This window comes from Sciurus carolinensis, chromosome 14 (genome assembly GCF_902686445.1).
Source record: "Sciurus carolinensis chromosome 14, mSciCar1.2, whole genome shotgun sequence".
Lineage (NCBI taxonomy): Eukaryota > Metazoa > Chordata > Mammalia > Rodentia > Sciuridae > Sciurus > Sciurus carolinensis.
This window is the reverse complement of record NC_062226.1, coordinates 77,501,854-77,514,074: the sequence shown is the minus strand read 5'-3', so window position 1 is coordinate 77,514,074 and position 12,221 is coordinate 77,501,854. Positions and strand designations below refer to the sequence as shown.

The 12,221-nt window shown below is 37.9% G+C and overlaps 1 protein-coding gene and 1 pseudogene across 6 annotated transcripts in view; both read left to right on the top strand.

Annotated features, from left to right (window-relative positions):
* Positions 1 to 12,221, top strand: part of Prune2 (prune homolog 2 with BCH domain) — a 264,764-nt gene that overhangs the window by 38,373 nt on the left and 214,170 nt on the right. For all 6 annotated transcript variants that reach the window (XM_047524259.1, XM_047524258.1, XM_047524256.1 and 3 more), the window contains exons 2-3: positions 7,136 to 7,240; positions 10,111 to 10,313. In XM_047524259.1, coding sequence (XP_047380215.1) covers positions 7,136 to 7,240; positions 10,111 to 10,313 — 308 coding nt within the window. The remainder of the gene's footprint in view (positions 1 to 7,135; positions 7,241 to 10,110; positions 10,314 to 12,221) is intronic.
* LOC124964271 (EKC/KEOPS complex subunit TPRKB-like) lies at positions 10,469 to 11,159 on the top strand (annotated as a pseudogene).

Below are 12,221 nucleotides of genomic sequence, written 5' to 3'. Positions count from 1 at the left end.
GGTCAGAGGAGCCAAAGGAAAGGATGGCTGACCCAGATGCATGTCCCTATAAGACATGTCCCTTACAAGAAAGACCTGTAAGACCACAGAGGACAAACTCCTGGGCTGTGGCATTTACTAAGCTAGAAGGAACCACTCAGTAATCAATACGTGCATCTTTCTCAAAAGTGGGTTGGCTGGAAAATGAAAATATCTAGGGAAGCTCTGCAGAACAGTTCCCTTTAGGGGCTCTTCAGGGAAGGTAGGGATGTGAGGGGAACCAACCTTGACTTTTGGAGGATGAAGTTATAGAGGGAAAATAATAGTACTACCTCCAAAATTGTCTTTTTAGTCCACTGTCAGAAGGAAAATCCTCAACAAAAATATTTAAAAATTCAATGTTCTCAGTAAAATAGCAATTCTTACCCAAGTCATTACTATGACCCAGAAGATGTATTTAAATCATATTTAAGGTCACACCATTTGAGAATATTTTGTTCTCAGGATTGGCAGTAAACAGGTGAGGGATGATGGATTCTGCTGAGAAGAAGAGTAGTTGGGTATCCAATATCCAGGGCTCCAGGAAACACCTGGCCTGAAGGAAACTCGGGACCCACACAGCTCATCCAAGAAGAACCTCAGGCAATACTTGGGTTTAGGCTTTGGCTTCCCCATCACCCATCCACAGTGGCCTCTTGCATGTGAAAATACAGAAGGAGACCCAGGGGAAAACAGGTGATAAGTGGATTTTCTTAGACTGACCCCCATCCCCTCTCCCCCAAATAAAATAAATTGAAAAAGATTAAGAGAAGACATTCTTCAGTTTGGCAAAAAGAGGCTGAGGAAAAATACTGGGGTTAGTTGAAGGTTGGTACTAAAAAGTTCTGAGATGTCTTACTAAGTTCAATTACAATGGAGGAGGAGGATGGAGGAGAAGATCAATAAGAAGAGTTCACAGTTTTGGGATGGGCAGCAATAAAAAGACAGTTTCACATTCCTGAATGTATGTTGGAACTGTGACTTAAACTCCATCATGGTTGACCATCGGGGCCAAGGTACCCAGTTAATGTGCAGACTCTCTGGGTTCTTAACCCCACCAATCCAAAAGCTGCAAGTACCTCTTATAGACTGTCCTCTTATCCGCAAACCTTCTCTGCCTCATATTATCCCTTGCCTCTTGTCTGTAGCCAGTGAAAGTTCTGTGTAAACTCTTTACACTTTTCTTCCCTGACTTTACATCATACAGACACTCCTGACTCCAGGCCTGGGGGACACATTTCCAACTGCTGCTCTTAGTAGTCTAGAGACTTGTCCCAGGACCTGGTCCTTTTCTGGGTAGCATCTGAAACAGCTTGGTCAACTCTGTTACTTCAGAGATTCCTTGGTCTCAGGAGTTCAACAGTGATTCTGGGAAAGATGACAGGCAACATGAGTTCATCTGAATTGACTGAGTTTCACTTTTTATCAGGAAATAAAACAATTCAATTACCTCATTGTCCTTTTCAGGCTTATCATTGAAAGCCTTTTGTCTTTTCCTAATTTGTTTGTTTATATTCATGACCTAGGTCACCAATTAAATTATGACATTTATGAGAAAATTCAATATAAGACATCTCTGTCCCAAATTTATAGATTCTGGTAAATGCTTTTGTTTTTACAAATGACCTGAGGTACATCTCTCAGAAGAAACGGATTATGGTATGCTAGTCACTATTTATTGCTTATTAATTAACTATTAGAATGAATCTGGATAGGGTGGCCAGTGGGTCAGAGTGTCCTATTTGGCATTATGAAGATTTTTTTTTAAAGGCACTGTTTCCAGAAATTCAGTTACACACACATTTGTGTACTCACAATTGTCACCATTTAGCTATTAAAATTGTTCAAGGCAAAAGGTAAGTCTCTAAAGGGTGGAAATAGAAGTATCCCATTTTCATGAAGTATGTGTTAATATATATGCATGAATTATAAAATGTGGCATAAGCAATAATATGTTAACAATAATTATCCTTGCTTTATTGGTTTTTATTGCACCTGATTTATGACAATGGCATATATTGCTTATCAGAAAAAAAATTTAAAAATAGTAGAGAATAAAATACAAGAATTTCAATTGTCGGTAGAAATTGCTGTATTCTGGGAACCTCCTACAGAGTGAAAAGTGTTTCCATCTTTGCCTTTTAAACTTTCAGTTGATATCCTTTGATACCAACACAATTATTTCCCTCTGGGTCCTGGACTTTCTGTAGGTAGTGATAAGGTTGGAAATTCAGGAGATCAGGAGTTATCAAAATCATCTTAATCCCAGGACCATTATCAAGAGAGCATCTTGTTTATTTAACTGTGTGACTTTATCTGTGTGCCCAGAGCTGATCCAAGGCTGCACTGGGCACCTCCACAGCTCTCTTTGTTCCTTGCTACTCATTTGGCTGTGTAAGCTTCTTCCCGCCCGGTTTTCCTGGGGACTGTGGCAGGTGTGGATCAGGGGCCAACAGGTTGTAAGCAGCCTGTAAGCATTCTTGGAGTCTTCTGATGCAGAATCATGGCAGCCACAGCTGCATGGTTCTCCTGGGGAAGAACTGCAACCCTTCTCTGTTCCACCGCACAGCCAGCCTCCTGGAGGGAGGAGTCCCTCATTGATGTAGAGTCAGGAAGTTCCTAGGGGAGTACTAGCTCAAATTCCTAAGCCTAGCTTTCTTTGGAGGTGTCATCATATACATTTGGGAGGCTTCTTTTTCTCTCATTCCTTTGTTTATTGATTAGAGATGAGGGACTAAGAAATGTGCTCTGCCTTGGTAAGCAAGGAAGAGGTTCTCCAACTTCTGTGAGGTTTGTCTGCAATACTTTGGAAACAAAATTCATTTCAATTAATTAGTTTTGAAAAAAGTTCATAGAATTTTTAAGAAAAGGGAAGTAGGAAAGATGTATTGAGAAATCATAGTGTAACTATACTGCCAGGGCTCTTTGGTTAAAACATTTATTATGGGATGTTAATTGTGAAAAGTTATAGACAAAAGCAACTGTTTTGGAGAGTGTAAAATTATGAAGAAGCTGATCTAAGGTGATTGCAGGGCCCTGGAAGTCTGCTTTCTAATCAGTTCTGCATTCTGTGGGTGGGTTTTAAAGTGCTTTTGCCTGACAAGTGCAACTATCTTTAATGGACAGTTAAATCTGAATATGTAGGCATTTATCTGAACTTAACTTCAGTAAGAAGTCTCATTTTATCAGTACATAGGATTGCACTCTGAAAGCATATTAAAATCATGATCTTGAATACTGGCATGTTCAATATATTTTAATACATTGATTATGGAAGAGTCTGTCAATCTATTTGGAAGTGTATATAGATGGCAGAGCAGTGTAGTATCTATTTCATCCCATTATTAGTGTTTTATTTTGTGCTGGGCTTGGGCAGCACTGGGTTGAGGCATTGACAATAAGTCTCCTGAAATTCCTTAATTTTCTCATTGTGCTCTTGTTGATATTAAGGAAGGAGTATTTGCTTCCCAGATCTATTCATTGCTGATTTATGTTTAGAAAATGTATATACCAGCCAGTAGTTATTTGTTGAAAATCCTAAGCATGAAAATGTATACAAGAGCCAGTAATTATTGGTTGAAAATGCTAGGCATGTTTTTACCTTGTTATTCCCTTGGCCTAAGGTATCATTAAGTTCCACTTCCTAACATCAGGTCTTTTCTCAGACATTACTTTCTCAATGAGACTCACCCGAGCACCCACCTCCCCTTTCATGATTTCTTTCTTTTCCCCCATTGATCATTATTGGGCTATCCAGTTCATCAGACCTCCTGCACTAAATTCAAAGTGCTATGAAGGCTGGGATTTTTGCCCATTTGGTTCACTGCTATATTCCTAGTACTTAGAACAATACTTGGCACGGGCAGGTCTCTGCTGGTTGAATGATGCTAATAAACAGAATGTGTAAAATTATCTGTGCATCCCTTTTGTTTGGGCATGATTTGTCTATGTGTGAATAATCCAGAACCCAATTTGAACTGTACCAAGTATCAAGTAGTAAGATTGAACATTGGTGAGCCTCTGGATATATGGGATGTGAACCAGGAAGAATCCCATAGACCTGCTATGACAGTTGCATTGTATCTTTAGAGTCAGGAGTCTCTTCTGTGTTCAGGGAACCAGTTTCACTGCTGCTCTCACATGTGGGGCCTTTGCTCTATTGTGACCTTCTGTCATCAGGTCCAGATCCCTGAAATTAGTTCTCAGGCTTTTGAATTGGCTTGATCCCTGTGCTTCCTATTTTTACTGCCAAGGTCCTTTTTGGTGGAAGGCTTGAGAATGGGCCCCGTACACTCAAAATGAAGAGCCAAATCCTACCCATGCCTTGAGCTCACCTATAGTGTGAGAGTATACAACCAGTTTTAGTTTTATTCTTCCAAGAAGGCAGGAGTCTATCTGAGCACAGGGACCATGATATCTCCCTTCCACTGCCGTCTTGTTCTATCCATAGTTACTGGTAGGAATTGGGCACTTAGAAGCATCAGAGGTTTTTTGAGGTATCACTTTTCCAGGCTCACGGGCAGGCACTTAGAACCTTGTGATTGTGATGTTCCTTCTGTCTGGTCCTGCATTCTCAGCCAGAATAAAATTCCCAGTCATCTGTTTGGATGGTGGCACAGTTTCTGAATGGTCTCTTTGGAACAAACGCACATTGCTTTCATGGGTAATACGTTAATCATTGTATTCATTGACCTGCCTTCTCCATGGGAATTGCCAGTCGAGAAGCAGATAGATCCTGCCATAGCCTTGATGGCACATTTTGTTGGAGGCAGGTGGTGGAAGAAGACATCACTGGAGCCTGGGAAAGGTGGCTTCCACTGGGGTCGGCAAATGTGGGCAAATGGCATTGGAAGAGGCCATGATATGAACCATATGTGGGAAGAAGGGCAATCAGAAGAAAATTGAGAGAGCATGAACATGTGGCACCAGGGAGAATCTTCAAAGTTTTGCAGTGGGGTCTGCTATGGTTCTGACCTACAAGATGATATATACTTTTTTCTCATTAAGTGAAGAGGGAGGAATAGATCATAATATTCATAGATGGTTCCTGAGTTGTGAGGATTGGGTTCGATTTGGGCCCACAAACCTTATTTAGCTCTTTTTTAATCCTAAGTAATAAGTGGGTTTAGGCTTGGAAATGGATTGGTGCACAAATGCACCTCCCCTGCCCCATGACTTCTTGTGTCAGTTTAGGGCTGAACACAGGCATGTGAGGGAATGATCAAGCCTAGATAAGAACACAAATAGGTCAGTAAGTTTGATACTGTAAATGTCTGAAGCCTTGCTGTGTTTAGCATGCATATTTAGCACTCTCTGTTATCATTCAATTCCCACACTTACTCATTGTAAATACACTGAAGTCATTGTGGCTTTACAGAGTGGTTAGTGCAGAACAGAGGAAACCAGGCTCCCTGCTCCAGGCTACGGATTCTGGAAATAACCCTGGCACCAACACAGACTACTCTGACCTATGAAAAGTGTTGGTCATCTTCTTACTCTCTGTCTCATAAGATTTGGGAGGACAAATGAGGTAATGTCTACTTAGATCTCTGAGCTTCTCGGAAGAATGGCATTTACAGTAATATGATTTCTAAAGCATTTGTATGTGTCGTAATAGAGTATAATTCCATTTACCTGAATTTTGTTAGGTGCTCCTAGAATATGTGACTGTCTTGACTTTGAGAACTGGGCCTAGACTAGAGCCCTCACAGGATACTCAGCCAAGTGAGTCGGCTATACACTTAAGAGGTTAGAGAAGGAAGCTGGGTGACGAAGGAACGGGAGCTAGATTTGGTGGTGATGAGAGGTGGTTATAATTATCTTCAGAGAGTGTATCCCATATTATAAATTATGGTGTTTTTTCCTAAGAAAAAAAATCTCAATATTTTAAAAAAGCACTCATTTAAATTTATAACTATGACATATTGGATGACTCATCTGCAGGGTCCATCCTGCATCTTAGCCGGTGATTTGCGCTAACCCAGCCTCCTTCCAAATTTACCTTTTGTTCCTTAGGCCAAAACCTCATTGTTTATTAACTTGTTTGTGACTCTGATACCAGCAGTTGCATCTATATACTAACGAATTTCTAGATTCATTTGTAAAATACCTAGTAGCTTATTAAATAAGGCTTTATCTTTGTTCTGCACATAAAGGATTAAGTCTTTTCTATTAAAATGATCATGACCAATCTAACTTTTTATATGAACTTTCGGAAATATTATTATAACTAGTTTGGTTTTCTAGTCCTTCCTAAACAGAGAGGTTAAAACAAATGGTGAAAAGTGAGGGAAGTATATGCACGTGTTGTCCCTGATATACTATAAAGGTATTAAATTATGGTATGATTGTCCATATTGGACTGTTTGCTATGGAATTTTCTAGAATCAGTTGGTTCTTTGGATACTTCAAAAGAATGCAGCCTCCTATAAAGGAGTTTTAAGTAACTATTGAGATTACCAGGAAAAAAATCAGTATGTGTTCACTTCTAGAGAGGGGATTAAATGCTTCCTAAGAGCAGTTACAGTAATTTGTTTATTTTGAATGATGATACTAGTCATATCCCTTTTTCTGAGGGAGGAAAGTGTTATGAGTTTCCATTGCTAAATAACAGAATATAATGCATAGAGACTGTATCCTGTCACCCAAATTGTGACATGAAAGTGTAAATCCTTACCACCTGTGTGCATGATTATGTTGCATGCCAGGGATATTTAAAAAAAAAAGTAACTGTGGTTGTTTCTTATATCAAGAAGAATGTCTAATATAAATAAATAATAATGGAATTCTATGCAACTTTTCCTTAAAGTATAATGATCTCTTACTAAAAAATTATGACTCAGAAATACAGTTCAAATGAAGTGAAATTGTGGATTATCTTAATAAAGTCATGCTTTCTCTTCCTGACAATTTATAGGTTGGAATGAACATTTTTGGAATGTTAATCATGTTGTACATATTTTAAGTTCTCATGTAAAAAGTCATGTTAAACGTATGACTTTCTGCCATAATATATTAATGTAGATAAGGCATACTTTTTAAAAAAAGTTGCAATTTTTCCTTGTTCTGTTGATCTGTTGCAAGTTAAATTGTGACATTTTATTTGAATTTGTTTCAGAATCGAAGTAAACGCTTGGAGAAGGTTCATGTGGTTATCGGCCCCAAATCGTGTGATCTGGATTCTCTCATTTCTGCTTTTACCTATGCTTACTTTCTAGACAAGGTGAGAGGAAGAATTATGTCTTTCATACTTGAATTATTATGTAACTTTAAAGAACAGCATTTTCTAGGAAAAAAGGAAGCTATTAACTTAATTTTCTATGTTCTGGCTTATTTTTACAGAGAGTTAAGTATTATAATTCACAAATCAGCAACCATTTAAGCAGCACCTGCTATATGTTCACTATTGTTCTAAGTATTCCTTATTACCGTCTTCATAAAACCTTACTTCAGTAAGGTCTATGTTTTCAAATAAAAAATAAAAAAAATGTTTATAATAATGTATTACTTTTATGGGAATTCAGAGAACTAACAATATAAGGATAAGAAATTTTTATTTTATTTTTATCATCCTGTTAGACAGTCTTATCCTAAGGAGTAGAAAAGTATGTGTGGAATAACTTGAACGAACATTACATGAAGTACAGAGAATACTAACTGGAATTTCCAGAGGCAGAGATATTCTATGCCAAATCTACGTTCTATCAGTCCTTGTTCAGTTTTGTCTATTAGCCCTGATTTTGTACACCACGATCATGCTCAGTAAAGATGATCTCTCTTGAAGGGGGAATCTTTTTACTCTATGAAAGTGGTAAAAAGTGGAAAAGAGCTTTCAAGAAATTGTTTTTAAATTTTCCTTCTATAAAATTAATCAGCCTCTGATACTCTTAATTGCCTTAAAATCTGTTTGGATATTTGGATGATATGTCCAAAAATCTCACACGATGTTTAACTTTGCAGAGTCTCGTTTGTTTTATTCCAATTTTGTTTGGATCCTTGGCCCCTGACAGTATGCATAGCTGATCTAGAGCAATTTAAATTCACATGAAACCCAATCTTCCAGAATGAGCTGTGGGTGGCAAGAACTGCTTCAGGGCAGCAGCTGACGAAAATGATGGGTAAAATATTCTGATCTCTACATGTGGGCTTTATATCAAATTTATCTTAAAATTTGTTGAACTTTACAGCAAAGATTAATTGGTATGAGAAGATAATTGTGCCTGTGTAAGGATATGCATATTAAACACTAACTTTATTAACTGGGTTTTTTGACTTCTAGAGCAAAAAATTATTGCTTGTCCAATTAGAACATACAGTTGACTAAACTGGATTGATGTTTAGATTGCTAATGACATGGATTTTTAAGAAAATGATGTACTAATAACACCTACCAACAATAGTTACAATGTCTTGAATGAATATAATGATATCCAACAAAAGAGGTGGGAAAAATAATGGGGAGAGATAAAATAGATAGAAAAAGGATATATAGAAAGACATATGACTATCCTCTTCTTTGAAGCTTTGCCCCCATAGAAACAAATGTGGAATCACTGAAGAGTCAGATACTGGGAATTCTATTGTGTTTCTGTGCCTTTGTCTTAGTTTACTGGGCCCTGGCCCTACTAGTGGTCTGTACCGCCATTAAAATTTTCCTGAGATCCTGATTTCTCCCTCTCAGAGCCTGAACATTTGGCATAAGTATAGGGCTTTGTAGCTGCCTGTGTATCACCCCATTTATATCTTTCTCACTCTGGTAGGTGAGCCCCATTCCACAGATAGGGAAAACAGGCTCAGATTGGACAAAGCTGTCTCCAGTTCATACAGCAGAGGCTAGGACAGGAGCCTAGTTCTTCTGACTCCAACTTCAGACTAGTTGCTTCCAGGATAGGCTCAGGCTGCATGCTCTTGACTCCTATATTGATTCCTTTCTCTACTTTATTATTAGGAGTTAGAGATAACTATCAACAAATTAGGAAAACTAACGTACCATCCATGTATTGCTAATGATTATTATGCAACAATAATGATTGTGATTCAGTATAGTATTGCAGGTGAGAAAACCCTACTTTGTTGGGATAGGTTTGTGCTTTGGGTACTATACTATAGCAGTGATTGGCTCCTTTAGTTCATTCAATGAATATTTCTTAGATGTTTACTAGTGCTAGACTGTTTTTTGCTCTGGAAAACATAGTGGAACAAAACAGTCCAAAAGTTCTGCCTTTGTAATGCTAGAAAGGAGAGACAGGTGACAAGCACTATGCTGTGACAGAGCAGGTGAGATGAGAGACTAAAGACATTGCAGAAATCTGATGTTACCAAACCCCACATGTTCTTAAGTATAATGATAAGGTTTATTGCTGTATGATCATAGTATAAGGAACCTTTTTTAAAACAGTCCTATAGAAAACTAAGTTTATTATTGGGAATCTCCCTCCTACCCATCTCCCATTTTCCCTGATTGACATAAAATTTTTTTATGAGGGTTGAGAACATAAGAGGTTCTTTATAATAAAAGAAATCAGTAAAGATCACAATCTGTTAGTGTGTGGGCTAAATCTGGCTCCTAAATAAGTTTTCAGTGACTTATATAGTGTTTCTTTTCTTTTCTTTCTTTCTTTCTTTCTTTCTTTCTTTCTTTCTTTCTTTCTTTCTTTCTTTCTTTCTTTCTTTCTTTCTTTCTTTCCTTCCTTCCTTCCTTCCTTCCTTCCTTCCTTCCTTCTTTTTTTTTCAGTGCTGGGACTGAAACCAAGGCGCCTTTCTCTCTCTCTCTCTCTCTCTCTGTGTATGTTTCTCTCTCTCAGTTTGTGTGTGTTTAATCATGGAGGGGTTGAAGTGAGACATAAACTATTTCAAGTAGGTTGTGAGAAGTTTCAATTACCGTAAGGAGGTTAGAAAACATTAGGGGCTCCTGACCCCTAAGTGGATAATGCTCTACTAACTGTGTTCAGGAAATTTGGTTCTGAATGTCAAATGATTTGGTGCTGCTGAAAGACTTATATGCCTTTACCAGTTACCCTCAAGCTGGAGAAAATGTCCTTGTGTCTTCCCTCCTGCTGTTTTCGGTGATTTAGTCCACTCTTCTCTTGATAGGTCAGCCCACCTGGGGTTCTCTGTTTACCAGTGCTGAATATCCCAAGAACTGAATTCACTTACTTCACTGAGACAAGGTTTATTTTAGAAGAGCTGAATATCTCTGAATCATTCCACATATTCCGAGATGAAATTAACCTGCATCAGCTAAATGATGAAGGGAAGTTGTCTATAACACTCGTTGGCAGCAACGTCCTGGCAAGGTAAGGCTGACTGTGAAGCTCTGGAGGTTAGATTTCTTAAGGAAGGTTTTTCTGGTCGATTGTCACCTTGCTCAGGATTGTGTTTTGGGCAGATGTCTTAAAAGCTGAGACTTCCAGGACAGACTAGAACCAGATGAATCCTGCTTATCTATGAAATGCAGCTAATACATCAATTGGACCTACTTCCCAAATGCAGGGTGACCCTTCTGTTACATAAAGGTGTAAAAAATGGTGAAGACTTGAGAAAAAAAAAAAAAAGACCATGAAAGGCGCCAATGAAATATATTGATAAATCCTACATGATTGTCAATCCATTTCAGATACTGTGGCAGCAAACAAAGCAGTTCACCTCTACATGCTGGGCAGAATGAAGATGAGAACTCTATCTCCTGAATTTATTTTCAACCTTTTCCCAAACAACAATGGGGAGGGTGAAGAAATCATTCATTCTGGAGGGAGGAGATTGCCTCGGGGGTGGTCTTTCATCTGGACCCTGAAGCAGGTGTTCAGCAGACAAACCCTGGGGAGAAAGGTGATCAGACAGAAGACAAGCGTCAGCAGAACAGTAGGGAACACAATTGGAGGCCAGAATGGCCAGAGGACTTCAGAGGCTTTGAAAAAATTTGGTGTCTTCGTACATGGAACTTTAATTTTAATTATTTACATTGAAAAGGAGCAAATCAAATAACTCAGGAATATCTAGTATCTCAAGTAGGAAGTCACCAGATTTCTCTGAAATATCTTCCGGAAATAGCAAATATTTCACAAGGCAAAAAGATATATAAACTATCATCACAAGAAGAAAGGGTTGGGACATTATTGGATGGCATCATTAGTAAAATGTCAACAAAGATATTTTACAAACAAAGATTTTCTTCCTTCCTTTCTCTCTCTCTCTCTCTCTCTCTCTCTCTCTCTCTCTCTCTCTCTCTCTCTCTCTCTCTCTTTCTTTCTCTTTTTAGTACCAGGGATTGAACCCAGGGGTGCTTTTACCACTGAGCCACATCCCCAGCCCTTTTTTTCTTTTTTATATTTTATTTAGAGAAAAGGCCTTGCTAAATTGCTGAGGCTAGCTTTGAACTTGCAATCCTCCTGTCTCAGCCTCCTGAGCCACTGGGATTACAGGCATGCTCCACTGCACCTTGCTTAATAGAAATTTTCAGCATTAAAGAAAATATTGATTTATTTCTTTCCTTATTATATAATTAATGTAAGTTCATTGTAGATTTCTTTTTTCTTTTGAGTGGGGCTCGGGATTGAAATCAGAAGGGCTTTGTGTCTACTAAGCAAGCACTCTTCCACTGAGCTACACTTCCAGCCCCTGTAGAAAAATTTAAAACACAAAATGGAAAAAAGGGAAACAAAACAAAACAAAAAAGAAACTGCTTCTTGTCTTGTTTTTAAATTATTTTTAATAGCTACTATTTTTATTTTTGTTGTTGTCCTCTGGATTTCTATTTCTAGTCAAGCATTTTTAAATTTTATATAATTGGAACAAAAAATTGCCAACAGTTAAGAAGAAAGCAGAGGTCATTCAGAGAAAAGGGAATATTTTTGCTTCTTTTATGACAACATTTGGGTTATGTCAACTCTGCTTTTACTTTTGCATTTCAAATATGACATCTTTAAGTAGAAAGCCAGCAAACTGATCAAAATCATAATTTTAAACCATTTCAAACACTTTCTTATAGCAACACATTAGACTTATGTACTAATGTTAAAAATAGGAAATGAAAATTGAAATGAAACACTAGATAAAACTGAAAGGTTCTTAAGAAAAAAAATCTCAGTAGTGAAATGGAAAAATATGTAGAGATGGGCCATGAAAATCATTTGATTATCAGTTGTTCGTTCATAGAACTTTATCCTCTAAGTGGAAGATGAATTTTTGCAAGTTCACATAGTTCG